This window comes from Parasteatoda tepidariorum, chromosome 12 (assembly GCF_982258835.1).
Source record: "Parasteatoda tepidariorum strain Cologne lab strain chromosome 12, Ptep-v5.0, whole genome shotgun sequence".
In the NCBI taxonomy this organism is placed as follows: Eukaryota; Metazoa; Arthropoda; class Arachnida; order Araneae; family Theridiidae; genus Parasteatoda; species Parasteatoda tepidariorum.
Genome location: NC_141766.1, coordinates 4,535,754 through 4,562,304, shown reverse-complemented (window position 1 = coordinate 4,562,304; position 26,551 = coordinate 4,535,754). Strand labels below are relative to the sequence as shown.

The window sequence follows — 26,551 nt, the reverse complement described above, 5'->3', positions numbered from 1 at the left end:
AAAAAGAAAAAGTCCGACCAATAATTATCAAATTATGAAAGAAATTATTTTCTCAGTACCACATAAATATTTTTACAAAAAATCAAAATATCTATAAAAAAATCACTCAGTAAAATTAATCAAAATTTAAGTATAAACACATAATTAAATTACCATATCATAAAGCATTGTAAACAGAATAGTGTAACTAACTTACCTTTTGATAGATAAAATATAGATTGAATATAAAGTGCCAGACTCCAAAAGAATAAAATTAGAAAATACTCACTTTAGAAGCACAAATAATATGCTAATATGTATTCCAAATTATATTTTCTAAACCATTCTTAATATCCTAAACATTAATAAAAAATAAAACACACACAAAATTTGCCGTTCAAGAGAAAAATACCACATTTTTACCCTTGAGAAAACAGAGTTAAATACAAAGCATCTTTGTGAAACATGTTAAAATAAAAAATAGCTTCAATGCATACTCATAAATATTACAAAATATTGCTAATACCTATATAATGATATTTGAAGTAAAAAAGCCAAATAAAAGAAAAACACAGACATTTGAATACGAAAATCCTATCTAAAGGCAATACACAAAAACCTATTTAAATAAAATACAAAAAACCTATATTAATACCATATAAAAAACCTATTAAAATACAATACAAAAAACATATATAAAAATAATACAAAAAAAAAACTTAACTAATAACAATACTAAAAACCAATTGAAATACAATACAAAAAAAGAAAATTTGTTTTTACCTTCTCTACTTTTTCTTTTTACAGCAGGTGACCCATCTGGATTCTTCGATTTTCGACCTTTAGTACAAACATATACAATTTTTAGTGCACAAATCATTACTCAAAAATATACACATTGGAAGCTGCAAATTAATATTTAAGCAAGGAAACAAAAACTTGAATGAAATATATTTAATCACAAGTGGTGAAGGTGCTATGAAAAACATCAAAACCAGTTTGATTGCCTGATATAACTCTGAGGTTTTTCTAATAAATATATTTTAACTCCTCTCTGTTTCCTCTAGCAAGCAAGAAGGTTTTTATGTTTTCAGTTCTTCCAGCCTCAGTAGTAATTCAGATTTCAGTGAGGTTTGTTTTACCCCACTTAAACATAAATATGCAAACCATATGCTTATACAGTAGGGAACCGATTATCCGGAACGATCGGGACCATCGCTATTCCGGATAACTGATTTTTCCGGTTTTCTGAATCGCTACAAATAGCCGTTTTTTTTATTGTCAAATTCAACTAAAAAAATATATTTGGAAATAATCTTGAAAAGAAAAAACAATGAAATAATACACTAATGATTGTTTCCAAAATGATGGTAAGGTTAACATCTTTCAAAAAAGAAAGAAAAATCTTGAAATCTTATGAGGAGAAAAACATTTGTTTTTTCAAAAATGGCGGGAAAATTTATCGAATTTCGTTCCGGTTATTTGGTTTTCCGGTTTTCTGATTTCCGGATAACGGCTTCTGTACTGTACCTTTTACTGCATTTTTTAGGAAACCTCTAAAGAGGTCCATGTTTACAAAACGCTTCATATTCAAGGTGTTCATAAGGACAGCATGGTAAAAACTGGTTTAAATGCCTCATATAACTTGGAGGTTTTTTCTAATATATATATTTTCACTCCACTATGCTTCCTCGAGAAAGCAAAGATGGTTTTTATGTTTTAAGCTCTTCAAGCCTTAGCAGTGATTCATTAGTTTTCAGTGAAGCTTGTTTTACCAGCTTAACATAAATAAGCAACCCATAACACATATACCTTTTACTGCATTTTTGACAAAAGTTCTAAAATGGGTCATGATTACAGAATGCTCCATATTCAGGGTGCTCATAAGGTCCATCTTTGTAATGTATTTTTAGAATCCTCAAAAAAAAATAATAATAAAAAAATTGTATACACATTGGAAAGTTGCTAATTAATATTTAACGGACAAAAAAAAAAAAAAAAAAAAAAAGACTATCAATAGTTGACTAATTACAGTAGAGAATGGCAAATATAATAAACATCAAAACATTGTACCTAATAAGAGGTAGAAACATGAAGATATTTTTAATAACCATATCTCAACTCCTCTCTAATTACTCTGGCAATCAAATCTCAAAAGAGTTTGTACTTTTACTTGGTTAAATATTAATTTGCGACCTACAATGTGTATACTATTTTGTTTTCATACTCGACGAGAATTTAAAAATGCTTATTGACCTTCACCACAGCTTTTATGGAACACCCTGTAAATTTTTGGAATTCTTATCAAACTTGAAATCAATTCAAATATCTCATTTCAACTCCTCTAAATTTCATTTAGAAATAAACAAATTCAAGAGTTTTTAAGCCTGCCTCTCTAAATATAAATGAGTCAGGTTTTAAAAGCCTCGTTTAAAAATTAATTTCTGACCCCACATGTGAATATTTTTCGTCTTAACAAATATTCCTTCGAGGGAGTGATAAGGGGATAACTTGCATAAAAGACCTGATGAGTAAGTTTGCTTGATTTATAAGTTTGAAAAATAATTATAGCACTTTTTACTCTAGTTACGCATGTTTTTCAAGTCTCTTTGTTGCAAAGCGATGGGCCACATATTTGTCCATTTAAGGGCAAGATTTGGTCCCTAGACCCCAGATTGTGGTCCATTACTTTAATGAAATCATTATTTTAACTTTCAAAAAAAATAGCTTGATTTAAATTGGAAACACTTTACTAACTGCAATAAAAAAATAAGAGATAACAGGGGTTCAGAATATGTTGGATCAAGTGAACGAGGTTCGTGGGAAGTTCAGGCAGTCCTGAGGCAAAAAAAAATTTTCTACTTAAAAAAAATGCTATACAATTTTTTGCTGTAAAACATTTTGTAGCTTTCTCTTTGAATACTTAAAGACTACTTGATTTCCTGACTGTTGTTAAATCTTGCTGCTCAACTAAAAATGTAGTATTTGAGAACATAAGGAAGATGAAAAAGTAAGTCGTCATTTAAATATTAAAATATACATTTTTAAAGTTTATTTTAATTTATTTTAAAGTCCAAATATCATAAAAACTTACTGGCTAAAAAGAAAATTTTCTGTCATGTTAAATGTAACACAAATAACTTTATATGTCAATTTGCTTATTTATTAGCTTGCATTCCTTAAGTTTATGAGTGGGGCATTAATTTCAGATTTTCAAATTGTTACTATTTCAATAAATTTTGATTTCAATTATTTTTAACATACATGCTAGTTTATTCAAGAATTGCTTAAAACCAAATTATTTTTTTTTCCTTGTTAAATAATTTTAAGAATAATTCTTCACTTTCTAAAATTTTGAAAAGCTGTATTAACTTTAAAAAAAGGATACATCTTGGGAGAAATTTTAAGAAAAAAAGTATTCTGGGGAAATATTAGGCTTAGAGAATTTTTTATCCCCCTGGGGAAAGAAAATCAAAGAAAGTCAGAGCTTACTTTTCTTTTTCATCCTAGCTTGGTAAGATAAGTCTTCCACATAGGAAGCTGGATCTAAATCTAGGCCACAAGGACTACTATGAGTTATTACAGAGGTTGGAATGGCTGGCTGATGAGGTGAAATAGATGAGGAAGGAGAATTGTTATTTCTGGTTAGTGCCAAGGGTGTTGTACTGGATACTTGTGGACCAGATAGCAACTGAGATATTGATGCTGCTGCAGAGTGCAATGAGTGGCCCATGTGAGAATGATGACCAGAAAGGTGAACTTGTAGCTGAGAGATAGAGTTGGTATGCAGAGAGTGACCAAGGTGATGACTAACATGATGAGATGATGTTGGTGACAAATTACTGTATGTTGTGTGAGGCTTTTGAGAAGTGTCCATGTAATGCTGTGCAGATTGCTGCTGCTGTTGTTGTTGTAAATGTTGTTGTTGTTGCTGCTGCTGCTGTGAGTGATGATGGTGATGTTGTTGTGGTGGTTGTTGTTGATGGTGCGAATGAGGAATACTTGTCCGATGGTGCCTATAATGAGCCTGAGATTGACCAGGGTACACTGGGACTGTGAGTGCATTGGGATCTAAAACAAAGAAAGCCATTTGAATCATGTAACTTAAAAGAAATATTTTAACATTTTCTGAACATGCATTCTCTGAATAAACATAAATTTTTTTGACAAATTTAGATTCCTGATCCTCCAAAAATAGGAGGTAGACGCAAGCCGGGGAATATGATCCCAATATTTTGGTCAGGAGAGACAGAAAGGTTGGAAGTTTTGATCCATTGGTGTCAATTTTACTATTTGCGAATTTTGCCATAACTCAAGAACTTTTTAAGAGAATAAAAAAAATTGCACGCACATAAAAAGCTTGTTTATCCAAAGATAAATCCATACAAAAAATGATTGCTTATAATCATTTATTATCTTTTTATCACTTTTCTAATATTTTATTTAATATAAGTCGAGAAAAATTAAATTTTAAGGTATACAACATTTTAAGGAATATAAATTTTTAAGGCAAAATACAAGATTTGAACCACAGCGGCCGAACAGTTTTGAGAAATCACATTTTTAAAAAAATCACATTTTTAAAAATCGCCTTCTCAGGAACTATTCAAGGAACTCAGGAACTATTCGAATATTTTGCCATACAAAATTAGTCTTTAAAATGACATAAAAATTTGTGTATATTACAATTCAAAATTTATCAAACTATTAAATAAAAAAAAAAATTATTATAAAATTTTTTTTCTGTGAATTGATTGTTTTGATTGACATAAAAAATGCTTCGAGAAATTATTTTCATATTTATATTGTTTTATGTGTTACAGTTTCTATGATTTATTGATTGGTAGAATTTATATTTTTGTTTTACTATGGTGTTTAGGTTTAAGATAAAAATGCCATTAAAATATTTTTCTCTTCTTAATGCAACTATTCTTCTTAATTATTGAAATTAAATTTTAATATATGAATGCAATTTTAGTGTGGCAGAAATTATAAATTAAAGGAAGAAATGTTCAAACTAATACAAATAATTTGGAAAATGAATAAAATAAATGTTTTTAGAATTTGAATTGAAGAGCAACCAAACAATAATGCTTTAGTCCAACGTTCGTAAATAGTTCATAGCTCAGTAGTTTCCATTAACAAACAAAGTTTCTAATTGCTGAGAGTGAATCCCAACATAAAGAAAAAGTGACCAAACACAAATTGAAAAGTAATAGTAAGCAAATACACTTTAAAAACACGTTTAAAATAGAAATGAAAATATTAGAATTTCCTAACACCCGATTGTGACAAATTAAATAACCATTTAAGATCTCTGCACAAAAATTACTTAAAAAATATCCGAAATTTTTGAGAAAAGAAAAAAAAAATTTACGTCCAAAAAGAAAGAAAGATATAAATGCAAACAAACAAAAGGTAATTTGCAACATAACCAAACTTGCACTTCAGATTAAAAATAAGGAAAATAGCTAGGTCAGTCATGATTTAAAAACTGACTTACCTTAATATCATATTAAATTTGAAAGCTTTCTTTTGAATTTCAATTAATGATTGTGTTAAACAGGTTGTAATGCAAAATCTAAGAAGACTGCTCACCTTTTCTGATTAAAAAAGCAATTTGTCTTTACACATTTTTCCTGAAATCCTGGTTAATGATTGCAATAAAAAACCAAGTACGAAAATAAAAGTATAAATAAATAAATATATAGAAAGTAGAAAGAAAAATAAGAGAGAAAAAGAAAAGAAAAAATATTACAGAAGGCAAATTTTGGACATAAAAAGTTTTTTTTTAAAAAAATTCCGGATATTTTGCTATTAAAGTGATAAATATGAAAGGTTAATAATAAATGAAGTGAAATAAAGACAATACTGAAATCTTGGACTTCAGAATAGCAATCACTGTGTCATTTTTTAAATTTTTTTTTTTTGTTTTCAAACAAGGTAAGAAATACTCAAGTTTAATTTCAGATTGAAATTTTTCCTGTTAAACTGTTGTTTGTATTTTATGTTTTACTTACAACATTTTTAAAAGATACTTATAAATTTTTATCATCTTGATTGAAGAGTTAACTTAAATTGCGTTATTATGAAGAATACTTCTTTTAGTGAAAAAACTGTGTTGTGATCTTTAAACAAAAGACTTGGAACTGAAAAAACTGTTGAAAATGAAAATTTTAAATTTGCTGATAATGCTACTACAGATTTTTAATCATGTTAAAATTTTTACTATGAGTACAAATGTAAATTTTTTATAAGTTATATTACTTTATATCTTGTTAAAATTGCAAACTTGATTCTTTTTATTTTAATTGTACTTCTACCATAGGGAAGATTTTGCAAATAGATAATTTTTAAAATTTTTGGATTGTAATTAAACACTTTTAGCGAGGGGGGATGTAACATAAAAAGCTTCTATTAATCTTTTTATGTTATCCTAATTAATTATCCGAATCGAAATACTTTCTCACACTTTCAAAAGCCACATCCTGTCCTTAAATCAATTTTTGGCACAAGTATGCATTTAATTAAAAGCAGGACATTTTCCCCCTTAATTTTCGTTAGAATCACTCGACCTATTTCATAAACTAATAGTAATTTCTAAGATTTCCCTCTTTTCCCTAAATAGAGACATTCACGGATTTTACTTTGCAAGATTTTCCCTAACATATAACCGATGAGCGCAACTTTTCGTGTCACTTTCATGACTGCCCTGCCTAATAATTAATAAATAAATTTTGCACCCTCCTTCCCTACCTAAGACCTGTTCTAATCCTTTCACTCGACAACGACGCTATATATATATATATATATATATATATATATATATATATATATATAGAGAGAGAGAGAGAGAGAGAGAGAGAGAGAGAGGACCCCAACTAAGCATTCGCCACAAAATGCGATAAAATCGTAAATTCGGCGAAAGAAGTGTTTCGCCGAAAGTATTAACGAATGATTTATTTTCTACCGAAAATATATTCCCTTCAATACTGTAAAAAAGGTGAAAGGGAATTTTTTTAAAAACAAATCCTGTATTTTTTAACCGATTACAGTAACTTCCTTTCGATACGACGCATAACCAATTAGAATTATATTAATTCCAGATAATGTATGCCACAAGAGAGATTTAGAAAGTATCAAACAAACTACCTTAAAATACAAATTACCACGTTCGTTGCAGGATCACACGATATCACGTGACAAAATTTTTTATACAGTTTGTGACATTAAAACAGATTAAGTGGTAGCAAGATGCATATTATCATTCAACTATTTTTGCAGAAAATATGTTTTCTTCTCGTGACTATAACATATACAATAACGTGACAATAACATTATCCATTATGTTTCTACCCTAGACTAAGAAGTCATCAAAAATTAACCGCAACTTATTCCTATTTCTTTTCCTCAAAGACGATAAAATAACATTTTTCATTCTCCCTCCCATTCTTTGCTCTCCTCCCCAACTATAAAATGACTCTTGATTTGAATATTTATTTCACAAAATAATTCAATTTATAGTGAATTTCTTTTTTGATTAGATGTTTTTTTTATATAAAAAATCAATTATAAAAAATTGTTAAAAATTTGCCTTTGGCTAAGAATTTTGAAATTTCTAATAATTTGAAGTGCTACTTGGAGAGAATCAATTAATATGCTTAACTTTACTACCATATTAAAAAACAAAACTAATGTAATAATATTAAAAAAATCTAACAAAAATAGAATAAAAAATAGTCTAACACGTCATGACATTTAAGTTATCATAAACAAAGCAAAACAAAAGTTGAAAGAAAAAATATGTCGGTGTTTTCTTATCTCTTTTCGGCGCAGAAAAAAGTTTCTTACAGAATTTTCGAAAGAGACTTTCTGTTTCAAGGATTCAGAACAGTAGGTCAGTTCTCGTATCAAAAAATAGCTCACATAATTAGGCAGAAGCTAGAAATTGTTTTGAAAGCTTTGGTTTACGTGCAATAAGAATTTCTGAAATTTACACCTTCCTACGAATTTATCTTAGGATCTAACTTAAATTTAAGAGATGGGTAACTTTTCTCTAAAAAAGGAGGCATTCTTTACCTTTAATCAATTGAGACCAAAACGAAGTTCATAAGACTGTTAGTTTTGAAGTTATTAACTATTTAGTATTCAAATTTTGACTTATTTTCTTCTGACAAACCTGTCTATGCAAGTGATGTCCTATATATATATATATATATATATATATATATATATATATATATATATATATATATATATATATATATATATATATATATATATACACGTCTAGTATGCTGGAAATCGAAGCGGAGATGCGAAAAATTAGGTATGACGCGTTATTCCTCAGAGCGAAAAAAATTATCAGAAGGCAAATAATTATGAATATTCATGTTAACAGATGAATAAAGAGATACGAATTTATATTTTAACTACAGATCAATAATATATGATAACATATATATATATATATATATATATATATATATATATATATATATATATATATATATATATATATATATATATATATATATATAGCTTTTTAATTACATCAGGCACTTATGTTTTATATTTTAATATTTATATAAAAAGAATCGGTCTGAGATTTAAGCTCGAATGATATTTTCGACTGTATTTTCGACAATCACGGGAGAAAAATTTCTATTTCATCTCATCTTCGCACTCACGCGTATTCCACAAATTTCTGAATTCCCCGCTTTGTAACAATATATATTTAAAAAAATTAATCTAAAAAATCATGCAGATATTCATAGCAATGACCAACTCTACCAAGCAACGAAAACCAAGTGGATTTACGATGAAATCTATGGAAAATCGAATTAACGTGTTTTAAAACCAAAAGGTGCAATTCGGAATTCAATAATATTAATAATAATAATTCAAGTAATAAATCCGCTCTAAAAATAACGGAATTTTCAAAAATTATTTAGAAATCCATGGATAATTGTCGAAAAATCATTGAAAAAACAGGTAATTTACGGACTAAATCGGACGCTTGCTTAAAAAAATTACTATTTAAATGCGCGATTCGAAAATCACATGCTCAATAATATTCGCCTAAATGTATCGGGATTTCAAAAAACTATATAGAAATCTGTAACAGTAAAAAACCATATTGATTGATTTACGGTGAAATTGGTACAAAAGAATACGGTCGAAAATTAATAGGTGATTACACACATGCGCGATTGGAAATTCATTAGCCGTAATAGTTTCATTTTAAAAATATCGAGAATTTTTCAATTATTTAGAAATCCTTGGGTATAATTGTTGAATAAGTGGTGAATATTCACGACAAAATCGGTGCAAATCAACAGCGTGAGTTAAAAAAATATTATTAGAATACGCGATTCAGTTGCCATAACATCTTTATTAAAATGTCGGGATTTCAAAACAACATGCAAAAATCTATAAATATTGTTGAAAAACCACATAGATCTATGAAGAATTAAGCGCAAAATTGAGATCGTCTTTAATCCACGTAATTTTTGTACGATTCTCGCGATTTCAGAATTTACCTTCATAATTTTTCGGGTCCCGCTAACTGAAAAGTTTTAACTAAGTTTAGTTCACTTTAAAAATCTGCGTTTAAAAAAATATCCCATTACTTTTAATTCCTACGATATCTGATTTAATTCCTGCTCCCAATAATAGGAATAAAATCGAGGAAGCTAAGCAAAAAAGAACGGAGGATATGCCCGCAACTGATCAACAGTTTGAAAGCATAAAAATTCGGAAAATTTGCGAAAATAACAAAGAAAATTTGCAAACAATGGTAAGGATTGAGATGGACATTGTTAAAATTGTATTTAAAAACAAAAAACGTCTTTTTTCGACTAATTCATCAAAAAAGGGCGCGAAGTTTTACTTTCCTCATAAATGCACAGCTTGTTACGTTATAGAACCGGGTATTTCTTCAGATATTATTTAAGGCAAACAAATATTCAAAAAGAAACAGTTAAGAGTCTCGCTGTGAATTAGACACTTTTTTTTTTAATTGATTAGGATTAATTTAAACTTCATAGAAAAGAACTTTTCAAATTTTTTTATACTTCTATATCTTCTTATATACTGTTATCGCATGTAATGTATCATTTAACGATAGCTGGAAAGAGTATTATTTGTATAAGAATCGACGATACATGTAATAGTCGTAATCTAGAATTAGTTAAAAAGTATTATTTGAATAACAATGCAAGATAAATAATAATCGGAATCTAGAATCAGTTAAAATGAATACATCAGAATCTATAAGTAGTTCAAAAGTATTTTTGTATAAGATTGTATGATGTACATAATAATAGTTGGAATAATAATCAGAATAAGTTAAAAAGTATAAAGTGTTCACAGATTCTAATCGAATTACTCTTTAAACTCATATAAGTGAACAGATTTTAATTTCCCGAACTCGGCTAACGAATTTTGATACCCGAACATCAATAATTTTCGCTTGATATCGGTCAGAGGCATATTGATTTATGCTCTTATAAGTTTCAAGTAAGTTATGCACGAAGCAAAAGGTATAGGCTAATTCCCTCTAACTGAACCATTGTTTCTCACAACAGTGATAGATTCAGATAATATGTAATTCTTTTATTTTTGATTTCATATTTTATGAACAACAGAGAATAAAAATTGCATTTTGGTGCCTTCAATTAGTAAAGTAGCCCAAAATATAGTTTTATTGTTTAAAATGTTTTCATATATTATACCTCTTATTAGTACTATCACTAACGAAGGATTAAAATAGGATTAAATCACATTAAAAATTGCTTTTGTGTGCATTGTTTCAAGCAAAACAATTTTCTCAGGTGTTCTTAAAAATCAAAAACTTAAGTCAACGTTAAAAAATAGTTGCAATAATTATATGACTTACAAAATTATTATAACTACGGTAAAGCATTAACAAAAGTTTACTTTTTTGAAAGAAAATCTTTTATTAAATAATTTATTTCAATGAACTGAACTAATATGTATGCAATTGCAGGTTTAACCTACACATGGTATTTGCTTAAACTGCTAAAAATATGAATTTTGGCACTTAAATTGTCAGAAAAAAATTAAAATTGCCAGAAAAAAATTACGTGTACTTTTTTAAAATTACATAAACAACTATGTTAGATACTACTACATTCATGATAATTAATAGGCAATGCTTTAAAAAAATCTTGCGCGAGTCCATACATAATTCAAATATGAGTCATAAAACAAAACAACATAGTATAACTAATGTCCACCTCTATAAAATTTTCGTATCACAATATTAAATTAAAATTGTGCAAAAATTAACTCCCCCCCCCCTTTTTTTAATAGAATTTCTGCGTTATGAGTATGACCAGCACGAAGCGCAACGTAAATTCTGGGAAACAGCAGTGACGGCGGTTGTAGAAACTTTTTTTTTTATATAGAGAGAGATAAGTTAATTTTTATACATTTAATTAAAATAAAAGTTCTTTAAAATTAGTTTCGTAGGTTTAATTTAATTTGATATAAAATATATATCATATAATATTATCAAAATACCAACAACTCATTTAATGAATTTAAATTATTCATTTCATCACGGTTTTACATGGCATCAAAAGGCTGAAGATAACTTCAAATTTATTTACTCTATTTTCCTTAAAATGAAGGATTATTTTTCATAAAAGGGCTAGTTTTAAAGTTTTTGGTTCATATATTATTTTCAAAAAATTCTTAAGTCAAAAACTTTTCCATCCCCTAGTTATCCTCCTGAAGAAAGAAATAAGTTTAGTAAACCAGTTATCCGATAGATGGAGCTACGAGAACGCTGATGCAGTAACGGTAACCTTGAAAGGGATATTGACACCACTAAACAGCGTACAGGTGACTTCTGATTCGCTGTTATATGGGGAACAAATGACTGACATCAAGATTGGTTAAGTTGGCGGAAGTGAAATCGTTTTTATCATTCTGTGAAGTAAAGAATTATCTGGACTGTAAAAAATTATATTAAGAATTCGCCTAATGTGGCTGGTTTCTGTGTTTTCAAAATTTAAAATTGAAAGTATTTTGTTTTCAAAATTTTGAAAACGAGAGTAGTTAATTTAGATTTTTATTTCAGTACAAAAATTTAGTAATCGAATTCTACTTTAATCGATTAAAATAATGAAAAATTTAGAATGTTCTTTATTCCATGCATAATAATATCGTTCCTATAGTAAAAAGGTTTTTATCATTTTGTAAAGAATTATCTGGACGTATTACATTAAGATTTCGTCTGTTTTTTAATGTGTTTTCAAAATTACAATTGGGAATATTTTGTATTTTAGCACTAAAATTGATCATAGAATTCTACTCTACTCCAGGGAAATAATGAAAAATTCAGGATGTTCTTTATTCTACATTGATATCGTCGTAAAATCGTTTTTATCATTCTGTTAAGAATTATCTGGATTGTAAAAACTAAATTAAAAGTTAGTTTAATTTTGCAGGTTAACGTGATTTCAAAATTGCAATTACAAATATTTTATATTTTAGTACAAAAGTTAAATAATTGATTTCTACGTTTCTCCAGGAAAATAATGAAAAATTCGCGATGTTCTTTATTCTTATATTGACCAATATGGGTCAAGTGTTCTTTTAAAAAAAACGGGGGGGGAGTCGAAAAAAGAGTGGTGGTAGCACTAATGTTTCGTCTTTAGGTTTTATTTTACAAAAACTAAATAGTTCTGCCTACCATAATACTTAGTAACAATATAAATTTTTATATTTGGGTATGAAGTCGAAACGCAGTGCTCTTTTAAAATTAGCAGCTTTTGTCTTTAACAGCAAGAAATATTAATAAGTTAAAATATCGTTCGTATTGTAGATTCGTTTTTATCATTCTGTAAAGAATTTTCTGTACTACAAAAATTTCATTAAGAATTAATTAACTAGTTTTTTGGGTCAAAATTAAGATTGAGAATATTTTGTATATTTTCATAGTACTAAAATTAATAACTGAATCTTACAATTTAAATAAAAAGTTAGAAACCAAAAACAAGCAAATAAGGAAATTCTGAAGATATGTAAACAGCACTTCATCAGGGGGACACACTGCGCCCTGATGAAGTGCTGTTTTTGCTAACATACATATCTTTAGAATTTCGTTTTTGTTTTCTAACTTTTTATTTAAATTGTATGCATAAGACAATGTTGGTTTTAGCGCTTTTCCATTCTGATTTACTATTTTTTAAAGTTTTTTTCTTAATTTTTTTTCTTAAAATTTGCTTAACTTCTTCTAAAAGACTTATTAAGTTTTAAAACAAGTTTATATGAAAGAAACTTATATTTCTACTCTCTCAATGTAGTATTGTGCAATTCATGCAAACAAAACATTAAAAAATTTTCACTAATTGATTGATATACATTAAAGCTTAAGACATTATAGCTTAATTTATGAAAAATATTGAAACTCATAATATTCTAGCTGTTCCCAAGAGATGTTCCGAGGAACCCTAGGGTTTCGTGAAAGAGACGTGTTAGAATTCTTTCCAACTAGAAATTATTTTTGAAACCTGTAATTATAATTATAGCCAATCAATAACCTATTATATGTTTATTTTTTGGTTATTTTAGTGAAATTATTCAAGAAATATGCTATCGAAAAAAAGCAAAAATTAAAAAAAAAAATTAATAATCACGATATAATGAATAAATTACTAAAATGATATGTATTTATAAAAATTGCATTAGCATTTCAAATCGAATTTTTAATTAAAAATAAAACATATAAATTCAAAAATAAAAGATATTTCTCTGATAACAATGCTCCACATTTTTAGCTATTTTTGTTTTTATTTCAACGAAAATTGCAGCTTATTTTAATCATTTTCACTTAAAGCAAAAACTTAAAACAGATTTCGAACTTTGCCACTCCGGAGAAATGAATTCAACTGTCTGTCATATAAAATATAATTTTAAGACAATTATTGATGAAATTATAAAAAAAAATTCCTTCTTCAATTTAAGTAATTTTAAAATTAGTCGTATTTGGTGTATATGTTGCTAATTTTTAAATAAACGCATCGTTTTAAACTCGGGGTTCCGCCAAAAGAAGATCGATCATTTAGGGTTCCACAATCGATAACACTTCGGAACTGCAGATCTATTCTATAGATGTCTATTTCTATTTGATACATAAAACATAGGCTACTCTAGATGCAGCTGTAATATTTTACCGTTAGATTCGTATCAGTATTTCATTTCAATGATAATCATTTATACTTCATAATTATGGAGCGCATGTAAATAAAAATGAGATGAGACTGTTCCGTTTTATTACTGTTCCGTATAACAAACCCAAGGGCAGGTCCTATGTAGGATCATTGGGCACTTTTGCAACTGTACAACTAGTATACCTGTTGGGGCTGCTAAACAATATTTATACGAGGAAAATACAAAAAACATTACCAAATACTGAAAATTCACTTTTGACGGGAAAAAAACCAATCAAAGCCTGTTTGATTGACAGATTAAAAATTATGTCTGTCAACGGTAGAAGGAAAAAAAGGTCCCGGTAAAAAAGGTCCCTGGAAAAAAAGGTACAGAAAAAAGGGTCCCTGGAAAAGAAGGTCCAGGTAAAAAAGGTACTTCCATAGGGAAAATCTGTAGATCCCTTCTCGCTTTCTGGGCAGCATGAATGCTTCTCGCTGTTTCAATGAATATTCTTTTTATCTGTAATAATTCAGATTAGATCATTGAGGTAAGGAGAAGGGTAAGGGGGGGGGGACTTATGGGCTGGTTGTATAACGCTTTTTTTTTTAAAAATTTTATTTCATTTATTTATTCTTCTTTGATTATTTTTCAAAGCGGGAAGATACTATTTAAATTTTTCAATAATGTTTTTTTTTTTTTTTTTTGTAATTTTTTTAAGTGAAAAATGTGTTATTTTCTATTTTAAATTATATTTTGAGAAGAAGTTGCTAATGTGAGGCTTAAAGTAGCCAATCGGGGAAGTTGGGAGGATTTATGTGTTGGATGTTTATTGACTTTGAAAACGCGCGACACACGAAAAAAAAAAAAAAAAAAAACATGTACGGAACAGCAAAAAGCGCTTCAATCTAATCTTCTCATTTCAAATATTTTCCCCTACAGAATTTTCCCTACACAGGTACCTTTTTTACCGGAACCTTTTTTTCCGTACCTTTTTTTTAGAATCCTGTCAACACCCTACCGTTTCCAGTATACAAATAAAACAAGATTTGTGCACCCCACCACCACTAAGAGTGATTTGTCAGATTTGTTTTTTTAACACGCTTTAATATTAGAACTCTTGTTTTCATATTTGATAGATTCTAAAAATGTGTATCAAGAGCGGTCGCTACGGAACACCCTATATTGGTACTAAAAGAATCGAATTATAATTTTTAAATAAAATAACAGGCATTTTGATGAATGGAATCACAGAAAGAAAAAAAAAGCACCACAGAAGCAAACTCGAGAAAAAGCACGGAAAAAACGCACTCGGGAAGGAAAAAAAAAAAAAAAAACTCATCAACTATAACATAAATTTACGTCCGTTTCGATTCGTTAAGGCCAAACCCAATGTAATTTAATAACTAAGGTTATTATATCACAATACAATAAAAAAAAAGATTGAAATTTAGAACAATTTTATAATTGCTTGGAGTCCTAATAATTTTGTTTAGTATGAAGTGGGAAAGTTCTTTCCTTAAATTTTAAAATAATTCTTCTTCAATAAATAATTTTTTACTTAAAAAAAAATATCGAATTTCATTCGAATAAGTGTTTAAGTACATTATATTCTAGCTTCAAAGCCCGAATTCAAACGGTTGTTAGATTCATATTAATTACTAATAAGGAGTTTTTTTTTCCCCATATTAAAGAGAATCTTTTTCGTTTAAAACTTTTCTTAATTTGCTTTATAAGAAAAAACAAATCAGTAGGTATAAAACATTTTAATTGATTTTAATATATGTAAGGTCTATAGCAGTATAATTATGAAAGAAGCCTAGAATGCATTTTAATGTTTTTTTTTTCAAATTCAGTCTTACAGTTAGAGTTTTAATACTTAAAATATTTTTGAATAGTGTACCATAGCCAAAAAACAACTTTTTTGTGGAACTCTAGTGGTTCAGACCATCGACTGGGAACTACTGAGCTTAACACAAAATAGATTTCCTTCTTCAGCTGTAAATTTGTATTTGAAAAAGATGAATCTTTTCTAACGTGAATTCATTTTTTGGTTGTTGTAACTCTTATTGGGTGGAAGATTAGATTTTACAAATGGAGACTATTCAACGTCTTTAAATGAAACGACAACAGGTCAAAAGATATGCATCCCCATAAAATGTTTTCGTGAGGATATTTTAGTATAAGGAAAGTCAATTCTACGAATGAGAAAATGGAACACACAAAGTACATTCCGAAAAGAAGTTCGTCACCCTCTCATTGAAGGTCATAACTGGTTAACCTTCAAACAAACCAGATGATTGTGTCCCATCAGACGCATTTAAAACAATTATGTATTTTCAATCCTCATTCAACGTAATTAAATATTACTCGAAGGTAAATTAGATATTTTTTAATAATTAATTTATAATCAAAGTTTAATTTGAAGAGTTGAATGAAAGGAAATTTAATACTTAATATATTTTTATATAATTTTAAAATATAGTATTATTATCAATTAACAATACTCTAACAGGTGTTTAATCTTTTGATAAGTTAAAAATGTAAGCAAAATTAATAAAATAAACTTGTTGAAAGAAAAAGTACTATTTATATAGTATTATTATATCGCAATACAGTACGTGTAATTATTGAGAATTACTTAAGAATCCTAATCCTTTTGTTAAATAGTATGAGATGTTCGTAAACTTTAAATTAATCCTTACACATTTTTTGAAAAATATCGAATTTCATTCGAATAAATATTTGATTACATTGAATTGAATTGCTTGTTAAATTCATATAATTACTAATGAAGTGCTTTTTTCGGTGCTTTTACTTCTGGTGCCCTTTTTTTTTAATCCGCCTACCAAAGACACCACAGCCCACAAATTAAGAAGAATCTTTTTCGTTTTTAAAACTTAATCTTAATCTGCGTTACTACAAAAACTAAATTAGTAGGTATAAAATCATTGCGAACTTGATTTCTTACTACGCTCTAATTGAATTTAATATTCCTTTGGAAGAAAATTATGAACAAAGTATAGATTGTATTCGATTTTTTTTTCCCCTTCCAAATTCAGTCTTTCAGAAATAGAGCTATATTACTTAAAAGATCCTATTGCAAAAAACACTTCTACTCCTTCGTAGAGCGTGAATTAATGAGATTAACAAAACGATTTCTTCAACTGTGTCATACTAGAGCTGCATAAAGTGGCGACTTGAAGGTTTTGCTTTAGTAAATGCGAAGAAATAAGGTTTTGATGAAAAAATGTAATAAAAATACATTTTAAAATTATTTTACAAAAAAAACAAAAATAATTAGCATGTTTTTTTATTGTATTCACAACAGTAACTTTTACGTTTACATTTTTAATTATTAATTAATTTATTTATTCTTAAATTTCCCAGTAAGGAATTAAAATATTACAAGCAGATAATTTAAAAAAATCGTTAGCACTTATTTTCAGAAGTCTGTTCACACTTCTTATGTAACTTCCTATTTTTGTGAGTTAGTATAAAATCTCTTTATAATTTTGTTTTAAATTGGTTTTAATCTTTGAATTGGGCTCTTTTTAAGTAAGTTTTTGCTTTTGTAAAGGTGTGAAAATAAAGTTTTCATATCAAAATTATGAAACTAAGTAAATGGGTTTTAAAATTAGAATTAAATAAGTCAATAGTTTTTCATTTAAATAAGATAAATTCATTTAACATTATAATCTCAATTTCAATTCTCTAAAAACATTATTGAGATATGGAGAAATACGCAAAAAGTAAAGTTAACATTATAGGATCCAAGCTTTGGCTCCCCCCCCCCCAATTTTAGGAGTCAGAAATCAGAATCCGTTGAAAAAAAGATATGTTTATTCAGAAAAAGTTACGTTTTTGTGTATGATTTCGTAACTTAAAATATCATCTGTATTAAATTATTTCAATAGCCGAAAGAAAAAAAATAATGATTTTTTGGCACTCAACAAAATTTAATTAAATTTTATTTATTTATTTTAAGGGGTAAAAAATCTGACTTTAGACGTCTTTAGATAAATTTTAAAGATATAAAAGAATTTTTTTTTAATTTTTTTTTTAAACCAATGCCTCGTATGTACTACGATTTTCAAAATGGCTACAAATTACTAAGTATGCCAATGGACTAAATGCGAAAAAAAATTTTTTTTTTTTAAATGCTCGTGTTTTGAGACTATCTTGGAACCAAGCTTAAAAAATGCTTTCCAAAACTTGGGTACTAGTGCATTCAAAATTCGTTTGGTGCATCGATATAACTAGCTAATAACTTTGATTAAAGGATTGATTAAAATTTTCAAATCCGATCAATTCCTTTCATGTTGGTCAGTGCGTATTTATGTATCGATATTTATTTACATACTTTACCTCATAACATACATTCCTTGAAGAATATATCTTACAAACATAAAAAATTGCAATTATTAATGGTTTCCGCAAAGAGAATTAGTCTCTCAAAATTAAATATATATTTTCTTTATTATTTCTCATACCCTATTGAATTTTTTCCTCATTCTTTCAAAATTTTGCCTTGGTCACATTTTTTTTCTTATCAACGTTATAATTTGAACTAGAATCACGAATTTTATATCTCGATTAGAGAGATGCGAGATAATAACAGAAAGATAAACGTTAAAGAGGAAAAAAAATTCATTTGAAACTACAGCACAAAACTGAACCCGTAATTTAAGGTTCCTTCACAGCACGCAACAAAAAATACTTTAAAAATTAATTTATGTACAGCGCGAAAAAAAAACACCTTAAGTAACTTTTAATTGCATAATAAAATTAATTCTATTTAAAATAACAATGGATATGAATTTAAAAGAATATTCAAAACCGGTTGGAGTGTCATATTAAAGAGTAAACTGTATTTAGAAGTACTTATTTAAAGAACAAATATTATAAAAAGGATAGATCGAACCAAGAAAATTATGTACTGCATACCCTCCAACTTATGAGGATTTTGATAATAATTTTTTCTAGTGGTAGCGAACCAAAGTAGAAATTTTTAAAGCAAATGGATCTCTCATAAAACTTTTATCAAAACTTAAGAATCTAGCCATATGGCCTGCACTTTTAATAAGTAATAGTGGACAAGTTACGCTAAAATTAATTTTTTTTAAATATTAAGACATTAATTTTGCTACCGTCTGAAAAGAAGATTTCTGAAACTACGGAAATTCCATAGCAGTTGGAAGGTATGGTTCTAGGACTCAATCTTAATGGTTCGAAAGAGTGACCTCAAATATGCTAAATAATTAGTGCAGACGATATTTTAAGTTACGAAATCTGATACATGAACTTTCTCTGTCCCCTTTTTCGACGGATTTAAATTCCCAACCCTTAAAATATTGAGGGTAGCCGCTATAAGCGAAATATGGTGACTTTAGTTTGGTCAGGTAAGCAGTCGAAAGTTATTTAATATTACATCAATGTTAAATAATATGAATATTAATTTTTGCACACAACTTTAAAATTTGTTTATCCAAAGACAATTTCCACACAAAATACAATTTTAATAATATTTTTTTTTAATCATTTTATTGAATAATAGCTGAAAAAATTTTAAACTGTAAAGGTTTACTAATTTTTACATTATTTTAAAGAATGCAAATTTTATGAGGCAAAATACAAAATTTGAATGAAATCGGTCCAGTAGTTACTCTGAGAAATCGAATTTTAAATATATGAGTTTAAAATTGGATTGCTAGGGAAATAATAGTCAGATTTCGTTCAAATCTTGTGTTTTGCCATATGAAATTACATTATTTAAAATGATAAACACTTGTATACTTTACAATTCAAATTTTTCGACAATTATTAAATAAAATAATAAAAAAAATTTTACTAAAAATTCCTTTTTTTTTTGCACAGATATTCTTTTAAACATAACCTGTAAAACTCACTAGTTTCTCCAAAAAAAAAAAGAAAAATCAAAAATATTTAAGAAAGAAAATATCAAGAGCACGATAAAGAAGTTAAAATTATTAAATATATTTAAGATCTCGTATTGACTCGATTTTATTTTTTTTTTTTTTTAATGCGAAGTATAAAAAATCATCTTAACCGAGTTATGCTTCTTTTATTTGTATACAAAGTCACATGACTATAGCTTGGCCAATCCGAGGTTTTGTTATTCTTGTAAGAGTTGGGAAATAATCTGTTGAAGACACTGGTGATTAAAGACGTTACCCGAGGACACTGTTGCCAGATCGGTGAAAAAGTAGAAGGCTTAAACAGTCAATCAGAAAACATTTGTAGCCTTAAAGGAAAATTTAAAAAGGTACAATGTTTCTTTTTAAATGATACTAATATTAAAAGGGGAAATAAATCATACGGAATTATCTTTTACACAAAAATGTGTGAGCATTACAAACTAAAATATTTTTCAAAAGAAGCTAATAGTGAAACTGTAAAACAAGTTACTTTATAAATCAGGGGTTTCCAACTTACATGATGCCGGGGGCCGCAATTAAAAACACAAATCAAATGGCGAGCCGCAACTTTATCAAAATTTTATGTAGGACTCTTTTATGTTTGAAGGAGCATTAAATATTACTGTCAGATTTTTACCAAGTTGTACAAAACAAAAGTATTGAATTACAAATTAAAATAAGAAGCAGATTTTTAAAATTATTTAATTGCATATTAAAAAATTCGGACTACAATAACTTTAATGTGCACCAATGTATTAAACAGTTATGTGCAACAGATAACTAATTGTTTAGATATAAAACTTTAAAAAGGTTGGTATTAAAACTTACATAGTAGCACACAAAATGGTCAATGAGAAAATTGAGGTTTGTCTGCTGCAACCACCAGAGAATAGATATTTACATCTTAAATTTAAAATTTACAAAAGTGTATGTAAATATTTTCGTCCAAAATGAGTGGTTTCATAAAGTTAAATCGGAGAATTTCTTCGAGAAAATTTCTGATACATACATGCTAAATTATATTCACAAAATACAAAAAAAAATTAAATAAAAAAGAGCAACATACACGATTCTTTTTGTATTTGAATAAATATTTTCTTGGATGCAAAACCTGAGAAATAAATTTTTTTACACCGTTGTTATGTTAAATTTCACAGAAACGAAGATATTCGGTTTTTATTAACGAGAAAAGTATTTTAAGCCCATACAGATTTTTTACAAAATTTGTCCGCAAAAAAAAAGACAACTAACATATTTTAGTTCGCGGGCCACAAAAAAAGCGTCAGGGGCCGGATGCGGCCCCCGGGCCGCCAATTGGAAACCACTGTAATAAATCGACCACGTGGCACATGAAAACGGCTTCATTTAACTTTATTATGAGGAATTCATGGAAACTATTTAGAAATCTTCAAGAAAATCACTTGGAGACGACTACGGAAGTTATGTGGTAAGTTAATTAATTCATCACAGATGACCTTCCGCTATCAGATCCTTCCGCTAATTCTTACTACAGAAAATATTTAATTATAAAAATCAATAGGAAGAGTATAGGTAATGAACAATAGTTCCGTTCTAACGTAAAGTGACACATTCATTATAAATTATATAGACAACTCGAGTAACAATAAAATTATCACAGTATAAGTGTTAGTTTATATTCTTTGATTTAATTTTTCGTGTTCTTAAAGATTAACGTAAAAAAGTGGTGCATTTTTAAGATTAGGAAACATCAGAAAAAAAAGGATAGCCTAAAAAATAGCGAGTAGCGCCAGTTGGAATTATAGTAACGAGAACATTTTAAAGTAGAAATGCTTCGTGTTTATTCAAAGAATGCACGTCGACCCCTCGAACCATTAAGATTGAGTACGTAAAAATCTCATCATTCGATCTAGAGCAGTGATTCTCAACCACTGTGCCGCGGCACTTTTGTGTGCCGCCAAATATTGGAAATGATACAATAAAAATTATAATGCTTTTTTTATTACGAGTAAAGTTTAAATTAAAGAAAGTGTTTAAATTGTCTTTGACAATTTTAAAAAATGTTGAAATAAGTATGAAATTTAATGATTATTAAAATTATTAATTAAGAAAGGAAAGCAAGCTAAATATTGACTTTCAAAATTAAATAAAAGCTAATCATTAAAGTAAACTATGAAATTAAAAGTTATAAAACAAATTAACAAAGGATAACTACCAAAAAAAGTAAGCTAACAATTAATAATCAGCTAAAAAACTAGTTGACAAGAAATAACAAGAAATAACAGTTAATAGCTGTAGAAAACAAGCTAACAATTAATAACTAGCAAAAAAAATAAATAACTGTTGCAAACTAATAAAAAAAATTTTTGAAAGAAATAATTAATCCCTTAATAAACGTGCCTTTGTAGTACATATTATTTTATTTCACATTCAAAATTATTATCACAAACTACTTAACACAGTGTATTATAGGTATGTAAACAACTTGTAAACTAATTTTTCTTCATTGTGTACCGTCAAGTTTCGAAATTGTTAAAAGTGTGCCGCCCCAAAAAAAGGTTGAGAATCACTGATCTAGAGTGATTTTTCCCCACACTGTTTAAGGCTAAAATTGAATGATTACAAGTCGAAAGAAATCCCTATCTCAAGATTTGACAGAAATTATGATACATGATAAACAGATATTTTGAAACCAACCCAGAAGACGAACTCCTAGATCAAACATTAGGACAAGTTTGCATTCGTGGAAGACTTTATAAGGAACTAACCCACATTTGCATTACATGTAGAGAAAATTGTTGGTGGAAATTTTAGAAAAGAACTTTACTCAAGAAATTTTTTCTGTCGATCCCAAAACTGTAAAACTATTAGATCAAACTCTAAAACTAATCGATCAAATAATATAAAAATTGCTACAGTAGCAAATTGTTTATAGAACATTTTGCTGTCAATAGTTTTTTTTTTTTTTTTTAGTTATTTCAGGTCAAAGTTGGAAACAAAATCTAAAAAGCCAAATTATAATGAATTTTAAATAAAGGGTGGAAAATTAGATTTTTAAAGATAGGAAAATAGAACGAAAAAGATATTATAATAGCTTTTCAAAGAACATTTTTTTTTTTTACATCTTCATAAAAGGATCAAAAAAATTCTTTAAAACCCTTAAATTATATGATAGATACATTTGAAACCCTTAAATTATAAGATGGATTTATATGAAACCGATTAATTTTATGAATTTAAATAAACAAAAAAGTAATTCTAAAAAAATGAACATTTTTAAAACATTTTGTTGTTTATTTTGTATGAGAGGGATTATAAATTTTTATAATGCTTAAATTATATGATAGATGCATTTGAAATCCTTAAATTATATCATAAATGTATATGAAAGACATAAATTTTAATAAACGATGAGAAATCCTTATTTTTAAGAAGTTAAAAAAATACAAAGAAGAAAGCAGAGCTAAACAGTAATTATAACAGCTTTTCAAAACAATTTTATTTTTATAAAAGGGTTCCAAAATTCTTTTTAATCCTTAAATAATATGATAAATGTATATGAAACCTATAAATTTTAATAGACGATTTAAGAAGCTAATGAAATATAGGGAGAAAAGTAAAGAATGCAGTACTAAAAAGAAATAACAGCTTTTCAAAACATATTACTGTTAATATCTGGTCCAAAAGTACTTTTACACACTTAAATTATATGAAAGCATTAATTTAATGTTAAAGGGTGAAAAAGTACTAAAAATAAATGATAAGAGCTTTTCAAAATGTAAATTGTATGATCTAAAGAAACACCTATTTGAGAGATAAAAGTGCTGAGAGAAACGGGATCATCACAACAGCAAAGAGATGCATGCAGGAAATGCCATACAAAACTGGATTTCAATGCCACCGAGTTACTAGTTCAACGACACAATGACTTTCCTCTAACATTTGAAGGTCAAAGCCGCCGCTTACTTTCGAAGGGTTGCCAACTAAACAAATATGATGCAATCACTTCTTTACACCAATTACAAAACACGCACTCCTCTTCAGTTTTTCAAATTCGCATTCATTTGATTGGGAATACATTTGTATCAGTACATTAGATGAGTGTGTTTATTTTTAACTAAGGAACTAAAAATAATTTATTTCAATCTGGAATAAATTTCACTTCTGATTTTATTGAGTCTGTAAAGTGCCAAAAAAAAATTCTACTACTACTCAAAAGAAAAAAAATACGAACCAATTAAATTCTTATAGGATAAGGAATGAATTTTATTTGCAAGTGCATTTTTCATGCTTAAAAATTACTTTTTGTTAAAACTTAAATGCGTCAAAAACGTTACATTAATTTACATCATTTTACATATATTAAAAATGTTCTTTTTACGGAAAAAAAAATAAATTATATAAATATTTCACCATTTTAAAATCTTTCGTTTAACATATTTTTACCGTTCGTATATTTTATCAATTTGAGGAAGTTAGGAGAAACACATTATGGTTTTTAACTGTAGACCGTCTTTCCAAGACAATTTTAAAAATGGTAATCATAATAATAATAAAAGCAGTGGAAAAAATGGAAAATTTTTTGAAATCGAAATACAAAATTAAACTACATATTTTTGGTGTAATATTCTCTGCAAAATACAATATATATTAAAAAAGTTTAATATATTACAGAAATTTTGTATACAAAAAATTTATTTATAATATGACAATTCATGATAAATATTTATAAAAATGAGTCTCAATACAATTAAAAACATGCAATAGTTGAATATCATATTATAAACCTAATTATTGAAATCTTTAGAGTTACTTAAGAACCCTAAGTATATATTCCCTTCTGTAAACTTCAAATCAATCCTTGTGCATTAATTAAAAAAATCCATAAATCACTTTAATAACAAAATCAATCAAACACAGTTAATCAATAACATATCATAATCGAAACTAACAACAGAATAAATCAGTTGTAAAATTGATTTAATTTTTAAAATTTCGAACTCAATTGAACTTTTTTTTCCACGACATCAATACAAAAGAACTTTGACAATATCTAAAATTATTAATATCTTTTTATTTGATACTATGGTCTGAACGATGGATAATAAAATATATTATAAACATATAACGATCATTATTTGATGTATCTATACTTATGAACACAGCATTATTAAATATCATTTTATATATTGAGAAACCCTGCATTATTAAATACTAATTTCTTTTTTTAATATATATATATAAGAATCATTCTTTAATACTATCTACATTTCAGGAACAAGGCATTATTAAGTACCTTATAATATTTTTTTTATATACAGCGATTTGTTTTCAATACTATCTACACTTCAGAACTTGACATAATGAAATATAATATATTTTTTAAATAAAGCGATTATTCTTTAATACTGCGTACGCTTTAAAAAACGGTATTATTGATACATTTTTTGTATTTTTTTAATACTATTTACAGTTAATTATTGACATCATGTTGTATTTTTACATATAACCATCATTTTACTCTATTATCTATTTTTCAGAATACGGAATTATTAAATATCACAATTGATTTTTCTTTTATTTATTTATTATTTAAGGATCATTCTTTGATACTATTTACATTAGAGAACACGGAAATCGCAATAGATAAAACTGTAAATGATAATTTTTTTAAGTAAATAGTTGTATCCAAACGATTAGAAAAATGAACTGCAAGATCAGTCAATGTCGTCGAACCGGAGAATGATATATTTATACCCTATTCTTAAGGAACAAAGGAATAATAAAAAAATAAGCAATAAACTCACTTTGTTGGTTATTGCACTGACCATAGGACGTGACGTAAGACAATGGACTAGGAGATTCGGTTGTCCTTGAAGGTGCAACTGAAAGAATAAAACCCCACTATGAATTCAATAATTTACATTTACAGATTTTCTCAAAATATGCTATACTAATAACAACTATCTCATACGAACCTAATTTATTCTGACTTAGTTTTAGATTATAGTCTATCCATAAAAAATAATATTAATTTTTTGGCAATTACAAGAACAAAATGATCGACTAAAATAGAGACATGCACAACTTGCGGCACGAGGGCTAAGTGTAGCATCCCACCTTTCAAGCTAACATTAAATGAAAAATGCTACGTAACAAGAAATTAAAGAGACATTTTGACTTTTTTCTTTTTAATAAAATATTTTTCAGCCCAACTTGTTCAAAACGAACAAGGATTCATTAAAGATGTAATAAGTTATTTATATAAAATAATGATAATTCATATGGATTTTGCCATGGAGAAAATTGAAAACCAATAAAATAAATTCCTAAAAAACAAATTTTAACATCATCTATAAGAATATAAAATAGCAGAACAGAATAGAATTCTAAATATTTTTATATATTTTTATATATATATATTTTTTAATGTTATAGTATAGTAATTATAGTATCCTATAACAGCATTATTA

The 26,551-nt window shown here is 27.4% G+C and overlaps 1 protein-coding gene across 4 annotated transcripts in view; it reads right to left on the bottom strand.

Moving 5' to 3' along the window:
* Window positions 1-26,551, bottom strand: part of LOC107453372 (uncharacterized) — a 404,700-nt gene that overhangs the window by 14,030 nt on the left and 364,119 nt on the right. For all 4 annotated transcript variants that reach the window (XM_071188231.2, XM_087155622.1, XM_016070186.4 and 1 more), the window contains 3 exons: window positions 25,886-25,963; window positions 3,472-4,050; window positions 763-819 (listed from right to left, as the gene is read on the bottom strand). In XM_071188231.2, the coding sequence (XP_071044332.2) occupies window positions 763-819; window positions 3,472-4,050; window positions 25,886-25,963 (714 nt within the window). The remainder of the gene's footprint in view (window positions 1-762; window positions 820-3,471; window positions 4,051-25,885; window positions 25,964-26,551) is intronic.